This window comes from Protopterus annectens, chromosome 16.part0 (genome assembly GCF_019279795.1).
Source record: "Protopterus annectens isolate FY-2018-M chromosome 16.part0, PAN1.0, whole genome shotgun sequence".
Taxonomy (NCBI): domain Eukaryota; kingdom Metazoa; phylum Chordata; order Ceratodontiformes; family Protopteridae; genus Protopterus; species Protopterus annectens.
In genome coordinates, this window is record NC_056750.1 from 518389569 (window position 1) to 518406883 (window position 17315).

The 17315-nt window shown below is 43.7% G+C and overlaps 1 protein-coding gene across 1 annotated transcript in view; it reads left to right on the plus strand.

The window, feature by feature from the left end:
* Positions 1-17315, plus strand: part of SPTAN1 (spectrin alpha, non-erythrocytic 1) — a gene marked incomplete in the record, with an annotated part of 2849969 nt that overhangs the window by 2019277 nt on the left and 813377 nt on the right. Inside the window, 1 exon segment of the mRNA XM_044058813.1 lies at positions 16582-16791. Within this exon segment, the coding sequence (XP_043914748.1) occupies positions 16582-16791 (210 nt within the window).

Below are 17315 nucleotides of genomic sequence, written 5' to 3' on the forward strand. Positions count from 1 at the left end.
CTCCTCTCTGTCCACCCGGTCTCTCTCAGACACGGATCTGGGTAATATGATGAGGTGCTTCATCCGTACGCATATCCAGATGGGGGTCCGACCAGTTTGGATCCGAGCCGTTCTTGGAGCCAGAGCCTGGGGGTCGGATCCGAGGGCGTGGAACCTTTTCCATAGGCTCCAGCATCTGTCCAGGTTTCCTTTGTCGGAGCTCTGTCCACTTCGGGTCTGGCTCCGATTCTCACACGGATCTGAGGAGACCGGCCCCCTTACTGGCTTCACAGGAGGTCCGCTGTCCTTCAGCGTTCGATGTGGTAGAACGGGTCCTCTCCATTGGATCGAAGCCCCTGACAGCCCCCTCAAGCTCTACCCAGACCCCTTCGGCTCTGTCTGCGGTCCCCATCATCTTACCAGAGGGACATCCGTGCCTGAAGGGCCCCGGTGGTTCCCCCAGAGGAACAGATGGCTTGCGAGCACTCTCCAGAGAGTCCCACGGGAGAAGTGCCTCACAAGCATACATGTAAGAGGAGGCACTTGGACTTCCCTGAGTCCCTAACCGAGGACACAGACTTAGATGAGGGGGAGGGCTCCTCAAGGAAACCTCCCAATGTCTCCTTTGGAGACATCATGGAGATCCTGCGCCATCGGGGAGGTTGGTCTGCCCCCAAGCCCTCCTCTGAGTCTGTGTTTCTGGAGGACTTCAGCACGGGCCCGTCTATGTCTTGGGTGTGTCCCCCCCCCCACAGATCTTTTAGTGGATTTGATCACTTCACAGGCGTGGAAGGAACCTGATACCGTGGAGACGATCCCCAAGCGCCCCGATAAGATTTTTAGTCCCCCTATAGAGACAGGCCTTCCTGGAACAAGGGCTTCTCTGTGGATTCCATGGTGGTAGCAGCAGCCACTAAAAGAGAATTATCTCAAGAAAGTTTCTCGGTCCACCCTCCTGACTGAGAGTCTCAGATGATGGACCAGCTAGGGAAGCGGGTGTATGCTTCAGCTACCATTTCAATAATGGCGTTCAACTACTTGACCCATGTCGTGAGACTCCCATCGCAACCTGGTGAAGGAGCTGGAGGAGTCTCCACCCAAGTCCATGTCGCAGGAGGACAAGGCTTTGTTCTCCACGAAAATGGCCACTTTGAGAGCAGTATCTAATACGTCCGTGCGACTCCTCTCCCATGCAATGGAAGGAGCGGCTAAGGCGGCTGGGTCCGGCATTTCCTTGAGGCGTAATGCCCGGCTCAGGTTGTGCCAATTTACCGAACCCTTTAAGGCGTCCTTTGCCAATGCACCTTCTGACGACTCGACTCTGTTCAGTAAGACCGTCAAAGATACGCTAGTCCAGAGTGTGAAGGATGGGAAGACACTGTCTGCTGTCGGGATCCGCTTCTCTAATCCTCAAAGGTCCTTTTCCTGGAACCAGAGAGGGCAAAAGATGATGTGGTTCTGGAAGTCTCAGTATTTCTGGGACACTCAGGGCTCTTCTTCCCCCAGAGGCAGAGGGGGTCAGAATGGACGCCGGCCCAGAGGCCGAGGGGGTCAGCTAAACTTCGAGTCTCTAACCTTTCTCGGACAGACCTGGGCAGCAACCCTGAGGGGTTGCCCGACTGCTCTACTCTGGAAGCAGTCGGGGGACTATTGTCCTTGCACCCAGTGGCTTGGAAGTCCATAACGAACCGCTGGGTGCTGCAAATCATATCCAGAGGATATTCTATCCCCTTTGTGGGTTCTCCAACCCCTCCCAAACACCTCCCGGACGTTCCATCCATGCAAAGGGAGACAGCAGCACAGGAAATTTCCAAGGTGCTAGAAAAACGAGTCATCAAAACCGTCCCCCCAGATCAGTCCAGATTGGGCTTCTACTCCAGGTTCTTTTGGGTGCCAAAGGAAACTAGGGACTTAAGGCCCATTCTGGGCCTCTCCACCCTAAACCTGTCAGTGGCTAAAGAAAAGTTCTGGATGGTCACACTACAGTCCATCATGCCATACCTGCAGGAGAGCGACTGGATGTGCTCATTAGATCTCTGGGATGCTTACAATCACATAAAGATGCACAGAAGCTCCAAGAGGTTCCTCTGCTTCCAGCTAGGGGCCAGTCATTACCAATTTCGAGCCCTACCCTTTGGTCTCACCACATCCCCCAGGGTGTTTACCAAAGTGATGGCAGTGGTAGCGGCTCACCTGTGGCTTCAGGGGTTCAGGTCTGTCCGTACCTGGACGATTGGCTCTTTACTGCTGCCACCAGGCGTCTACTTTCCCAAACTAGGGACTATTTTCTGGCACTTGCCTTGAGTTTGGGTATCACAATCAACACATCCAAATCTCTACTAGAGCCTGTACAGGTGATAGACTACATTGGTGCCAGGATAGACACACTCCAGGGCAAAGTGTTCCTGACCTCTGAGAGAGTTCAAAACCTCAGCAAGCATGTCTTCCTAATTTACCATTCTCATCTCCTGACAGCGGAATCTGTATTGATGGCCTTAGGCTCGATGGCAGCGACCATAACTCTCCTTCCATGTGCCCGACTACACATGCGGATTCTTCATTGGACGTTGGCGGTTCAGTGGTCCCTGTTGGATGTCCTTCAAGGATGCATCTGCAGTCATAACATATGGGTTGTCCTGCCTCAGGCAGCCCTGCGGTCGGCCGGATTCCAAAGTCTGGGTCTGGCCTCGGCTGATGTCGCACTTTCCCCGACGTCAGAGCTTCTGGGGTATAAAGGCATCAGCCGACACCATTTTCCTCAGTCTTTCTTGCCGCGCGGTGCCCGAAGCAGAAGCTGTAAAGTGCCGGTCGGTCAGATCCAGAGATTTCAGCTACCGAAGACTTCTAAAAAAGCTAAGTACCCCGTTGGGGACTCTTTCTTGCCTCAGCCGATGTCAGACAAAGTAAATCATTGTTTAACTTGTGGGAAACAAATACCTCATAAGGATTTCCATTCTTACTGCCTTCCTTGCTTAGGCCCAGACCACGACGTATCAGCTTGTTTAGCCTGTGCCTCCTTCAACCGACGGACTCTTAGACGTCGGTCGGAGTTTGCAGAAGAGTTTTTTGGATCCGCTTTTGCATATAAAATGCCGTCAGAGACTCCGACTACACATTTAGCCAAAAAACGCAAGGAAAAGGACCGACACTCGCGGCCCACGGTTTTGGCTGAAACCACGGTTAGGCCTACCGCGAGTGTCTCGGTTTCGGCTGAAACCGAGTCCTCGGTCCTTACTTCTGCCGAAATCATACCTCTGACAACCGAGGCCAGAGAGGCCCCGGCTGAGTCGGCTACAGAAATCCCTACTGAAGTAGCAAGCGCACAAGAATTGTCCGACACCATCCCATTGGACATTTCTACTCCTGCATATGGGGCAGCTAGGCCCCCTGCTTCTATGTCTATTAAGGCCTTCTCCAGGGCTAAAGCAGCTAAAATTTCAAAGGCTTTACCTGCAAAATCTACCTCTCAGAGACCTTCCTCAAGTTCTCAGATTCTCAGCCTTGCTGAGGACCTTATATCTCTGATTAGGGGTTCCCAACCTCACCCAGATAGGGCCTCTCAACCTCCTCCTGACAAAAGGCCTAGGACTGAACCCCCTGAGCCTCTCTCCTCTGATTACTCCTCGGATGGATCTGATTTATCAGACCATCAGGAAGGGCCATACTCACCTTATGAGGATTCAGATGCCGAAGACTCTATTCCCTCTGCCTCCCCTCCAGAAGAATTTTCCTTTGGGGAGACTTTACACTCAATGAGGGAAAACTTTCAATGGCAGGGTCAGGATTTCTCTGATTCTAGAAAAAGACTTAGGACCTTTTTACACTTGCCACAGCCTAGGCCTTTAGCCATACCACCTGTGCTAACAGTAGTTGATGATGCATATAATGATGTCAGTTCTGCCCCTGATTCTCTTCCCCCGGCCCCTGCCAAACCTGACAGATATTACAGGGTCCCGGATTCTCACTTTCACTTGTATAAAGCCCATGCTGCAGACCCAGAAACTATTTCTCAGGGCCCAAAAGGTGTTGCGGCTGCCACTGCCAAAAACCCTCTACCCTCTGAAAGGGAGTCAAGAGCATTAGAGAGATGGGGAAAAAAGGTTTATACATCTGCTACTCTTTCTGCCAGGGCTTTAAACTGTCAATTCCATATGATACAGTACCAGGAATATTTGTTAGATCAGCTGAATAAAAAGCTTTCTTCTCCTGAACCTTTAGACTGTAAGTCCCTTCAGGATTTGGTACACAACTCTCAGCAGGTCAGTAATCATTTCTTAAAATGTGGCTATGATGCACTGGAGGCTTCATTTAGATCAGCTATGACTGGAGCAGTAATTCGAAGGCATGCCTGGCTAAAAGGGCAATCCTTGCCAGACCATGTCAAGGCTAAACTCCTAGATGCTCCAATGGAGAAACAGTTTATTTGGCTCCCCTGCACAGGAGATTCTAAAGAAAGTGGAAGAAAAAGCAAAATCTGTGCTAACAGTAAAGGATTTTCTGCAGGTCCAACCTCCGAGGTTCAGCAGAAACTGGCCTTCAAAGAATTGGTCCTTTCCAGACACCTCCAGAGCACAGAGGGGCAGGAATAGACGCCCAAGAGGCAGAGGTCAATCAAAGGGTGCCTACAGCGGTCGTCAGTGGCAACCTGCCAACCAGAGGAGTACTGCCACAGCTACAACTACAACCACTTCCACAGGACAGACACAATGACTTGGCTCTGATTCCGCCTACCAGGGAACAAGTGGAACCACCCTTGGGCGGAAAGTTGGCTTTATTCTCGAAAAATTGGCATTGCATTACAAAAGAAAAAATGGACATTGCAAACAATAGACAAAGGATACAGGTTTCACTTCCACACTTTACCAAAAAAGAGCGGAATGCCAAACCTTCCACCAAACCAGAAGCCAGAGGCTCTAAGGCAAATCAACAGTTTACTTCAGATGAAAGCAATAGAAAGGGTACCACCTATGGAACAAGGCCAAGGATTTTACTCCAGACTATTCCTTGTACCAAGAAAAGAAACCCAATGGAGGCCTATTCTTGACTTGTCCGCACTAAACACATATCTCATTGTGCCAAAATTCAAAATGCTGACCCTACAGCAACTTCGTCCCATGTTGGGCAAGGAGTCTTGGCTGGTGACTCTAGATCTCAAGGAGGCATACCTGCACGTCCCTATACGACCAGATTGCAGAAGACACCTCAGATTTCTTGCAGGATCAGAGCATTATCAATTCTCAGCATTGCCCTTTGGCTTATCTACTGCGCCCAGAGTATTCACGAAATGCCTGGCACCAGTAATTGCACATTGCAGGCTTCAGGGAATTCAAATCTACCCATACCTGGACGACTGCCCAATACAAGCGGACAACAAGACAAAACTAATAAAGGATTTGGCCTATGTCATACACCTGTTACAGGCCTTGGGATACACAGTCAACATCCAGAAGTCAAGACTAGTGCCATCCCAAAGGATAACATTTTTGGGTGCGTATCTGGACACAATAACTCAGATGGCTTTTCTCACAGAAGAAAAACAAAAGCAACTCCCAGTCTACTTCATGGCTTTGACAAGACAAACTCAGCTTACTGCAAGGAAAGTCCTGCAGGCCCTGGGTTACATGGCATCCTGCATAATCTTGATCCCGCATGCCAGGCTGCATATGAGGAAATTACAATGGTACCTAAGGAATGTATGGTCTCAACACAGACACAGTCTAGAAACCATGATACCAATCATTCCATGCCTGAAGAAGGAATTCCTGTGGTGGGCTCAGGCCTGCCAGACCAACAGAGGGTTGCCTTTCAACAAACCACAACCAAGGCAGACCATCACCACGGACGCCTCAGACCTAGGATGGGGAGCACACATGGAAGACAAGTGTATCCAAGGCCTATGGTCTCAACACCAGCTGAACTTGCACATAAACCTAAAGGAGATGCTGGCAGTGAAGCATGCAATCGAGGCATTCAAATCATTCCTCCAGCAAGGACATCTGCTGATAAGGACAGATAATACCACAGTCATGTGGTACATAAACAAACAGGGAGGCACGCATTCCTACCCTCTATGCCGGATGGCAATGGATCTCTGGAACCTAGGCCTGAATCTCAACATCCAACTGCAGGCCAAATTCGTACCAGGAAAAGAGAATTCACTAGCAGACAGCTTAAGCAGAACTACCACGGATGCTCACGAGTGGAAGCTACATCCACACATCTTCAAAATCTTAAACAAATGGGGAATGCCAGAGATAGACCTGTTCGCCTCCCCACTCAACCACCAACTGAACAAATTCTGCTCAAGAGTATACCACCCACAAGCCTGGAGGGTGGACTCCCTCTCTTTCAGCTGGAAGGCCCTAACAGTGTATGCTTTTCCACCTCTCCCATTGATGTACAAAGTTCTACTGAAGATCAGGGAGGAACAGCCAAAGGTGATTCTGATAGCTCCAGACTGGCCAAGGCAGCATTGGTATCCGCTACTGAGAAGCATGTCTCGGACGAACCCATGGCCTCTACCCCTATGGCCTTTACTTCTAACGCAGAACAACTACAAGATCCTGCATCCAAACTTGAAAACACTGCAGCTAACTGCCTGGAAAATTGCTTAAAACAAAACCAAACTGTTTTATCTCAGAGGGTCAAGGACATTATCCTGGAGGCTCGCAGACCCTCCACAAGAAAAACATACTCAGCAAAATGGAAAAGATTCCTCATTTGGAGTGCATCAAAGGGTACAAATGTCACACTGGCAAACCTAGCACACATCCTAGAATACTTAGCAGAACTGTTCCACAATGGCCTGTCCTATTCTTCCATTAAAATTCATGCTTCAGCAATTTCAGCAGAGTACAACATGGATTCTCCTATCTTCTCTCACCTCTCCTCAGACAATTTTTAAGAGGGATCAAAAATGTAAAACCTCCAAGGAAACCTCTTCTGCCTACATGGGATCTCAACTTTGTGCTGGAAAAATTAACGCTACCCCCTTTTGAACCAGCAGCATCAGCAGACTTACAGTTTTTATCTTGGAAAACTGCTTTCCTTCTAGCAATCACTTCAGCAAGAAGGGTATCCGAGTTACAGGCACTAATGGCAGTGCAGCCTTTCCTTATTTTTCACCAGGATAGAGTGTCTCTGAGAACCAATCCTACTTTCATGCCAAAGGTGGTATCCAGGGTATCCTTGAACCAAGCTATTCATTTGCCTACGTTCTTCCCTAACCCACAGAACGGGGGAAAAACTATTGCACACCCTGGATGTACACAGACAACTACGCTACTATCTGGACAGAACTAAAACCAGCAGAAAAACTGACCAACTTTTTGTAGCATATGCAACTGGAGTGCAAGGAAAAGCAATATCCAAACAGACAATTTCAAAATGGATAGGAAATTGCATTCGATTCTGCTACTCTTTTCATGGAAAGACAACTCCTGAAAATATCAGGCCTCACTCCACAAGAGCCACGGCCACCACTACAGCTTTCCTACGAGGGGTGGCTACCAAGGACATTTTAGAAGCTGCTACTTGGAGCTCCGTGCATACATTTGCCAAGCATTACAATCTACCTTTATACTCCAGATGCCGAGCAGGTTTTGCAACTGCAATTTTACAGGGGATCTTGACTACACCATCATTATCTTGGTACCTCCTCCCCCAGTTTGGCTATGGTATTCTACCCATATGTTATGACTGCAGATGCATCCTTGAAGGACATAGTACAGTTTTGTACCTACCATAAATGTAGATGTCCGATAGGTATGCATCTGCAGTCAGGATTACCCACCCTTCTTCCCCTCTGTGGTATTCCTAGGGTGCTTACCCCTCTTTCAGCTAGCTGGGGGAATCTATTATGGTGTATTTGTTTGTATGTATATATGTATATATATATATATATATATATATATATATATATATATATATATATATATTTTGTTTGCTACTGTTTGGAATTTTCAACATTTATCCAAATTTAACCTTCCTAGAGGGCACCTGGCATCTGGGGCAAGAAACACTGAGGAAAATGGCGTTGGCTGATGCCTTTATACCCCAGAAGCTCTGACGTCGGGGAAAGTGCGACATCAGCCGAGGCCAGACCCAGACTTTGGAATCCGGCCGACCGCAGGGCTGCCTGAGGCAGGACAATCCATATGTTATGACTGCAGATGCATACCTATCGGACATCTACATTTATGGTAGGTACAAAACTGTACTATTTACCACCAACCTATCCTGTCCTCCTAAGCCAAGTGTGTCACTTGTCCCTCATATGGTGGATGAGGTCTCCGGACATTTTGGAGGGACGACCTTTTGTTACAGCCGCGGCCCAAGCCACAGTGACCACGAATGCCTCTCAACTTGGATGTGGGGGGGAGGCATTGTTCGGGCAGGACATTCCAAGGCCTGTGGTCTCCCATGGAGACCAGTTTGCATATCAGTGTCCTAAAGATGAGGGCGGTTCTTCTAGCGTTGCAGGCTCTTCATGCCATTCTTCCTCTGGGGATGATTGCTATTCAGTCAGACAACATGTCGGTAGTCTGGTACATCAACAAACAGGGAGGGGTCAGATCTTATCCCCGCTGTCGTGAGGCCATGAGAGTGTGGGAATGGGTGATCTCCACCGGTCGCTTTCCTATTGCAATGCACATTCCGGGATGGTCCAACATTATAGCAGACAGGCTGTCAGACCATTCTGATGCCTTACGAGTGGTCTGTGAATCCGTCAGTAGCGGAACAGATCTTCAGCTAGTGGGGTCAACCTTGCTGCGATCTGTTCGCATCTCATTCCAATTAGAAGTGCAGCAAGTTTTTCGCTCTGAACCCCCTGCCAGGGGAGTCCCCCCAGAGATGCTCTAGTTCATGCTTGGCTTCCTGGTCTTCTGTATGCTTACCCTCCAGTCCCTCTCATCCCAAGGTTTCTGCAAAAAAGCTTGTCGACTGGGGCGCAAGGTGGTCCTCTTTGCCCCATTCTGGCCTCGCCAAATATGCTTTCCCTTCCTTTGGTCTCACCTTCTGGCTCCACCGTGGATCCTAGATCCCCTTCAGGATCTGATTTCACACCCATCGGGGGTGCCTCATCCGAATCTGGACAACCTGAAGGTCAGGGCTTGGCTGCTCTCGTTCCCGTGATCGCTAAGACTCCCCGACTTTCCTCCTCAGTTAAGTCTATTTTGGTAGCTGCTCATAAGTCTTCAACCAGAAAGGTTTATTGCAGCAAGTGGAAACGTTTTTCTTTTTGTGCCGCTCAGAGGGGTTTGGATCCTTTCATGGCTCCTATTTCCACTATTCTTGTTTTCCAAGCTGATATTTTCCAACACGGAGCTAGTTCTTCTACTGTCAAAGTTCAATTGGCTGACATTTCTCATTTTCATGTGGCCGAGAATTCTGCATCATTGGCTTCTTCTAGACTGTGTAAAGCCTTTATTAAGGGTATTTTTTTGCTACCCCCCCCCCCCCGGTCAAAGATCCTATCCCCTTGTGGGACCTTACTATGGTTCTTCAAGCTCTGGTCGCTCTGCCTTTCGAGCCTGCCACTACTGTTGATCTAAAATTTCTATTGTCTAAATCAGCCTTTCTGTTCGCTATTAACTCTGCTAGGAGGGTTTCGGAATTGCAGGCCTTGTCCATAAAATGTCCGTGCATGATTTTTCATAAAGATAAGAGTTTCCCTTCGCACCAATCTGTTCTTTCTTCCTAAGGTGGCATCACCAGTCAATATCAATCAGACTATAACTTTGCCTGTGTTCTTTCTCAATTTTACCAACAAAATGGAATACAAACTACACGTTGGATGTTCAAGACTGTTACAATTTTATTTACACTGGACAAAAAATTTCCGTAAATCTGATCAATTGTTTCGTTCTATGGACCCTTTTTGGGCAAACCTCTTTCCAAGGTCACGATAGCTAGATGGATTTCTTCATGCATCCTGCAGGTCTACACGGACAAAGGCATGTCTCCTCCAGGTCAGGTTAAAGCTCATTCCATCAGGTCCATGGCTACACCTGCAGCTTTCTGGTCTAGGGTATCTTTAGATGACATTTGCTCAGCAGCTACTTGATCCTCATCTCATACGTTTATCTCCCATTATAAATTGGATTTGACATCTAGAAGGAGTGCATCCTTTGGCACTGCGGTGCTCAGGAATATCCTTCCATGAGGGCCTCCCAGGAGTTTAGTAGCTGGGGACTCTGTCCCACAGGTTGAAGATCAAATGAAGTAAACTGCTTCAGATAAAGAAGTTATGTGTTTACCATAACGTTCCATCTGAGTAGTTGTACTTCATTTGTCTTCAACCATCCCCCTCCCTCCTTCCCCCGGACCTTTGGCGCATGTTCAGCCTGCGGGCTGTAAGTATAGGTCACAAGTTTATCAGGTCGGGTTATAAGTGTAAGTTCAGCAAATTAGATCTGGGGATGGATGGCAAGGGAGTTGGATTATGGATAAGGGGAGGAGCCTGGAGCTCTGAGCTGATGCTTGTAATCTTTGCCAGCTCGGATCCGACACGGAGTCGTATTTCTACAAGTTGAAGACAAATGTACAACTTCTCAGATGGAACATTATGGTGAGTACATAACTTCTTTTTTATATATATCATTTGATAAGTTGTAAATCATTTTTCTTGTTTTCCTATCCAATTGATTCAGTACCTTTGGGGGCCATTCAGTCACAGTAAACTAAGTTAAAACAGAAGAGCAAATTTGTTTATAGCTTGGAAATTGTTCCTAGATGCCAGGCCTGTTTTCATTATTAGTTTTAGTCTTCTGAAGTATTACTAAGTTTTTTCACATTTGTTCATATTTTATTGTTGACCCTTCATTATTTCCCAAATATTTATACCCTCTTTCCTACTCAAGTTCCTTTTATATCACATTCCTGTCCCAGATTGATATTTTCTTGGTGCTGTAGCTTTCCTGCTTTGTGTTCCTTTCGCACATTTATTAAGACCAGATGATAGTCTTGTATAATCTGAGAAAGTTTTAACCACTTGCAGTTGCACTTTCAAAACCTCATGTGATGAACTGTACAGTTTTAAGTCACCCACAAAAAGATAAGTTTTACACTTGGATGTTTTCTGAGAGCCAAGTTGTAACCATGACTTAATCTGTTAGGTAAACAGCTTAATGGGTTAACGGCAAGACAAAATGGTAGTGGTGACTAAGTCACCTTGGAATATTTCCCTTTGAATTTTTATCCATGGCATAATAATTTGTTCTTTGTTGTGGTTTGCTACTGTTTCACGGTCACTGTAATGTAATTGATCAATGTAGGATGCATCTTATACATCTTTAAGCAATACTTTATCCATGAAACTGCTAGATGCTTTTCTGTAATTTATTTACGCCATACTTACATTCTTCCCCTTTTTACAATTCTCAATTATGGCTGTATTTAACAACAAATGATCCTTTGTTCCGTATGAGTTTCTTTTGTTACTCTTTTGTTCTATTACCATGATTGAATTTTCTTGTGACTATATAAACTCTTGTTTGCATCAGTTCCAGTATAAAGTTTGTACATTGTCAGAAGGCAAGTTATTGGTCTGTAGTTGTTAGGATGGCTTGTAGGTTCAATCTCATTGCGGGAGTATCATGGTTCCTGTTAAACAGGTTGGTGTCTGTTGAGAATGTAAATATAAGTAATTCTTACTCGGGACTAAATCTTCAGGTAAAGATGTTAAAACTTTTAGCCAGAAGTTAGGTACTGCATCTGAGCCTGGGGTTTTCCAGTTAGGAGCTTTTCTTAATTTTGTTTCAATTTCTCCTGCCGTTAGGTCATCCCATTTCATACCCTGTACATTTGAACTCCTTACTGTTTTTTTACTAGTACTATCCATTTGGTTTATTTATATTCCATAGTGTCTTCATAAAATAGTCCTACAACATATGTCTTTTTTCATGGTGTTTTTATTCCTTTTGCTTTGTTTCCCAGTTCTTTATAAAACTTTTTTGGGTCATCAATAAATTGCTTATTTTGTACTTCATTTATTTTTATCTGCATGTCTTCAAAATTTTTCTACTTGTACTGATATCTTTAGTTTATTATTTGCAATAGTGTGTGATGGATCCTGGTCTGTTCAGATACTGCATGTTGCTTTTATCGCCTCTATCTTTCTAAGTATTTTTATTAAACTCTTCCCTCCTCTTTACTCTTCTAAAATTGACACTCCTTCTCTTAATTGCTTTATAGTTTTCTTCTATTTGATGCTTTGATGATGGCATTGTTGTATTTGTTCTCTTCCTTTCCCTTATTGCTCTGCATTTTTGTAGTAACTTTTTTCTATTAATTTAGCTGCAAAGTAATGCATCATATTTACTTCTGTTATACTACATGAATTTCTGTTAATAGTCTTGATTACTGTGTTCATCTGTTTTATCAGACTTCTAACATTTTGGCTCTTATTTACTTTCTGTAGTCTATTTCTTTCCTCTGTCGTAATACAATAAACTCTGTTAACCAGGACTCATGAGGATTGGTAGATACCTGATAAATATAGTTTCTGGTTGCTTGAGAGTTACTATTAAAAATAAACCTGACAGATACTGTACCCTACACTATACTCTACCATACCATATCATGAACAATGTATTGATTTGATTTTAATATTGAAATACAGTAACTAAAATTCTGGCTGGAACAATAATATTTTAAACTTTTATTTCCGCTAGAAAGCGTGGCACACGGAACGGTTTTCAGTTCAGTGGCATGCTGAGTGGATTGGAATTGAATGAATTGAATAGAGAGGTGAAAGCAGAAGCGAAAGCGTGTGAGAGATTGGAGAGATGTATGAAAGTTGAAGAGAGTGTATGTGAGTGAATGCTTGTATGAAAGCTGACGAGACTCTTGTCTTTGTGAGATATCTGAGAGAGAATGTGCAATCTAATGCAAACTGACAGAACGAGTATGGAGTGAGTGTTGACATTTTAGTGATTTCACTTGTTTGGTTTGACTTGTTCTCATGTTGGGGAAAGAGTGAATTTATTAGTATCATTTTTTTTAAAAACTCTGTTTGAAAATGCAAGGTATGTTTCTACAGTGGAAAACAGAAGTGCAACACATGGAAAACTAAATTGTTCATACAGTACTATATTTCTTTGATTTTTATATGGTTGCTTGAGTGTTCTGCTTAACTGAGTTTACTGTTTGTCTATTCACCTGTATTAAATCAAGCAACTTTTCCTTTAGATCATTGTCTTCTAAACTGAGGGCACAATTCTTTGCTCAGTTTCCTGTGGACATTCTACAAAAAGTTTCATCACATTTTCCTGTGACATATTCTCTTCAGCTCCGTCCTGCGTCATCCTTTGCTCTTTTATATGAGAACTCACTGGCCTATCACTCCACACCACTGACTGTGTCAGAGTTGCCACGGTTTCCTGCTCTTTCCCTTGCTGTGCAGCTGTAACTGAACCCCTGTACTGGGTTTCACCGAAGGCTCCAGACAAGGTTGCCAGATTTCCAGCCCCCCAGTTAGGGACAAAAAAAAAAGAAGGTCTCTCACGGCAAGTGAAGACCAAAAAAAAAGGTCTTCGGCAACTGAAGACCCAAAAAAAAAAAAAAAAAAAAAAGGTCTTTAATGCGGAACACAGTTCCACATTAAAGAACTGAGCTCACTCAGTAGCTCTGCATTAAACACGGAGCTTCTCGTGTTTAATGCATTGCAGTTCCGCATTCAACACAAGTAGCTCCGTGTTTAGCGATTTTTGATTGGCCCGTATACCGGCATATGGGCCAATCAAAAATTGCTAAACCCGGAGCTTCTCGTGTTTAATGCCGAACACAAGAAGCTCCGTGTTTAGCAATTTTTGATTGGCCCGTATGCCAGGTGTACGGGACAATCCAAAAAAAAAAAAAAAAACAAAGCGGAGGCTGGCCGGGGTTTAAACCGGCAGGGCGGGACTCGGGATCAGGCTGCTGATCTTGGGACAGTCCCGCCCAAATAGGGACGTCTGGCAACCCTGGCTCCAGAGCATCCTTAGGTAACAAGTGACCAGATGCCTCCTGTTCCACTGTCGCCACACCCCAATTTGAGGACACATATTTCTGTCTTGCTGTGGTGTTACCAAAGTTGAATTTTATACACTAAATCCTTCACTTCGCAGGTAATCCATAACTTCAGTTTCTATTTCTTTATCTTCTCCATTACTTAATCCTCTTTTCTACTTTCCCATTTGTTTTCTTATTTTTTGTATTGGCATTTTCCATATCCAGATGTCTTTGCCTGTATTTCTCTTCAAATATCTGTGGTGCTGCTTTTTGTGTGTTGATTAGTTTTGCTTTCTGCTTTGCATAAATATTGCACTGTATTAAATCTTTTTCTTTCCCATGCCCATATTTCTTCTTCAGATGTTTCTCACTCTACCTGTTTCTCCATAATTTAGGGACCTACTGTTCCATCATGCTGTGACATAACCTGTAGTAGACTTTATACACTAAATCATTTACTTCACAGGTATTCCATAACTTCAGCTTCTATAGATTTAACTTCTGCTTTACTAATCTTCGGTTCTATGTTCCGCCTTTGTGATCTTATTTTTGTATTGTTAAAATTTTCATATCTGGGTGCCTTTTTTCTATTGATTAGTTTGTTTTTTCTTTTGCATAAATATTGCACCATATCAGATGTCTTTTCCTTTCCCATGTCCATGTTTCTTTTTTATACCTCTCAAAAATCTGTAGGTTTTGTTCTTTATATTTTCGCACTCCTCTGTAACTTATTTTTTTCCAAGTGACCCAAAGTTTCTTTGTCTGTGTAATATTTTTCATGAATCTGTTGTATTAACGAATGCACATTTGCATTTGAAGTGTTTGACTGTTTTTCTTGTGCGAGTATTTTTTTCTTTCCTCTTATTTCATCTTTTTGAATATCTTCTGTCTGGAAATGTTGGGCGTATTGAATAATAGTAACAATGTATAGTTTCTCCCTTATTTCCAGTAGTCTACTCAGTCATCTTTGTGGCTCTTTTTAGCCTATCAGGTGTTTTTTGTGGATGACTATTTCCTTCTACTACAGGGGGCCATCCTCCTCTTGAGCCTGGCCTAACTCCATTGTAGGTATCTTTCCACGTCTTGAGGATTATACACTGTCATTTTTTCTATCCTGGCACCAGTGCACAAAACCAGGATTAGGCACTTTTTTTTTTATCTTGGGCCTTGTACACCCAGTTGTCTTTTTTTTGTTTTTAACCTAAATCTGTCAGTGATATATGCTGTATAAAATAATCTGTATATCAGTGTCATCTTGGTGAGATTTTGTGAAAACAAGGTCCACCACGTGAATGTACTCACCAAGATGTAAGGATAAATTCTGAACTCTGGCACTAGTCCCAGAAGTCTGTACACACAATAAGTATATTTTTGTGTAATTGTGCAATATATACTTAGATATATTCCAAGTAAGTGCAATATTTGTTACAGTCATAGTCAGTATTTAACTCACTCAAGTGTAATGTTAGACAAATAGCTTAGGCATTTTAATCTGTAGTGTGTTTTGTATTACTTTAAATAGGGTAGTTAATTTAATTCAGGGGAGGGTATTATTTCCTTGTATGAATGTTGGTAAATGTGTCTGCTCTTTCTTGCATATATTGGGAGTGGTATTGTATTTTAGTTATGTTTGTCTACTTGTATTTGTTTCACTTTCCTTTGTAATCTCGAGAATTGAGCTGATGGCATAGAATTTAATTTAGGCTACACATGTGTAGTTCTAAATGATAATACAGTTTACTTTGACTTTCCTACTTTTCTTGCTGATTTTATCATCTGTCCCTTTGGACTCCATTCTTTCTGTGGGGCAAATGTGACAAACCTATACTTTTGCTGGATTGGGACTTGGAAGAGTTTTTTTTTTTTTTTTTTTCGAGAGAGGAGCAACTGGGATAGGCCACATGGAAGATGGGATTGTATAATTAAGATACTGTAAAATAGATAACCTAAGGTATATGTGCAGGTTTACATATGTAAGGAACAGTGCTTACATTTATATAACTAATGAAATTTGCCAGTGAGGCAAAGTAACAGCTAACCGAGTTTTAAACAGTAGGAGTAGGATCTGCATTACCTTACATTGGAATAGGCAATTTGGAGGAGTAAAAGTAGAAGGTAGGTAGGAAGGAAGAAGGAAGTATGTCAGTATGTGAAGTTATGTGAAGATGTAAGGTGAGTAAGTGATTTTGCTAATTTGTAAATTGTAGATACTGCCTAAGGTAGAGGTATCTTTACAGCATGAACTATTGTATTTTATGACGTAACAGAGAACATCCGTTTTCTAGAAGTCTTTTCAAAGAAGCGATAATTGTCAAATTGGTGGGAAGTATTTTCATAGTCAACTCGAGAGCTTTGTTGAAGAGGTAGTGATGTGTGCATGAGGTAGCTCATAACTTCAGGGCTGCGGACTGTTGTACAGATGTAGATGGGATAAATTTATGGAGAGTGAGTTGGGGAAAGCTGGTTATGCTGGAGTTAAGCTGAAGATCAGATTGTTTCTAGTATTGTAGCATAGTTTTTGTTAGATCATGTTTCATACACAGTCTCTTTTTGCAGCGTTTTTCTTTTTGCTTTAATGTTGTGCTGTTTTCTTTCTCTCTTAATTTTAAGGAAACCTTTGATGCAGGACTACAGGCTTTCCAGCAAGAAGGCATCACCAATATCACAGCACTTAAGGATCAGCTGGTGGCTGCCAAGCACATACAGTCCAAAGCTATTGAGGCTCGCCATGCTTCTCTCATGAAACGGTGGAATCAGCTGCTGGCCAACTCTGCTACTAGGAAAAAGAAACTACTGGAAGCTCAGGAGCACTTCAGAAAGGTAGTGGAACAGTTTATATACTGTTTTTATTTTTAGTGATTTATGGCTGTTTTCCACAGAAATATTTGCCACTTAAACAGATTGGGGTAATGGAATGATTGTAAATAAGATCCACGTGCATGGTTGTCTAACAAGTCCTCTACCTTCTGGTGAAAATAAACACATTTAGTAGAATTTTTCAGGTAAACATATGGGGTTTTCTTGTTTCCAAAATTTTGATGTAAATATATGCAATTATTTAGTAGTTCTTTGATCACCATGTAGCAGCAGTTGTCAGGAAGTCCTTCTACTTGACAGAGTTGATTGCCAAGGGGAAGTACCATCCAGGTCTGAAGACGTCCTTGCCCCCTTTTGCAGAGCAGTTATAGAATGCAGCACAGAAAGACCCCAGAGTCTCCTAACAAACAAGATAACTGACTTACCATCCCTAAGCTACCAAAAAAAAAAAAAAAAAGGATGAGAAGCACTGTTCTTCTTTTCTGTGTCTTCTGGCTCCTCAGACTAGGCCTGTGCTTTACCTTCTA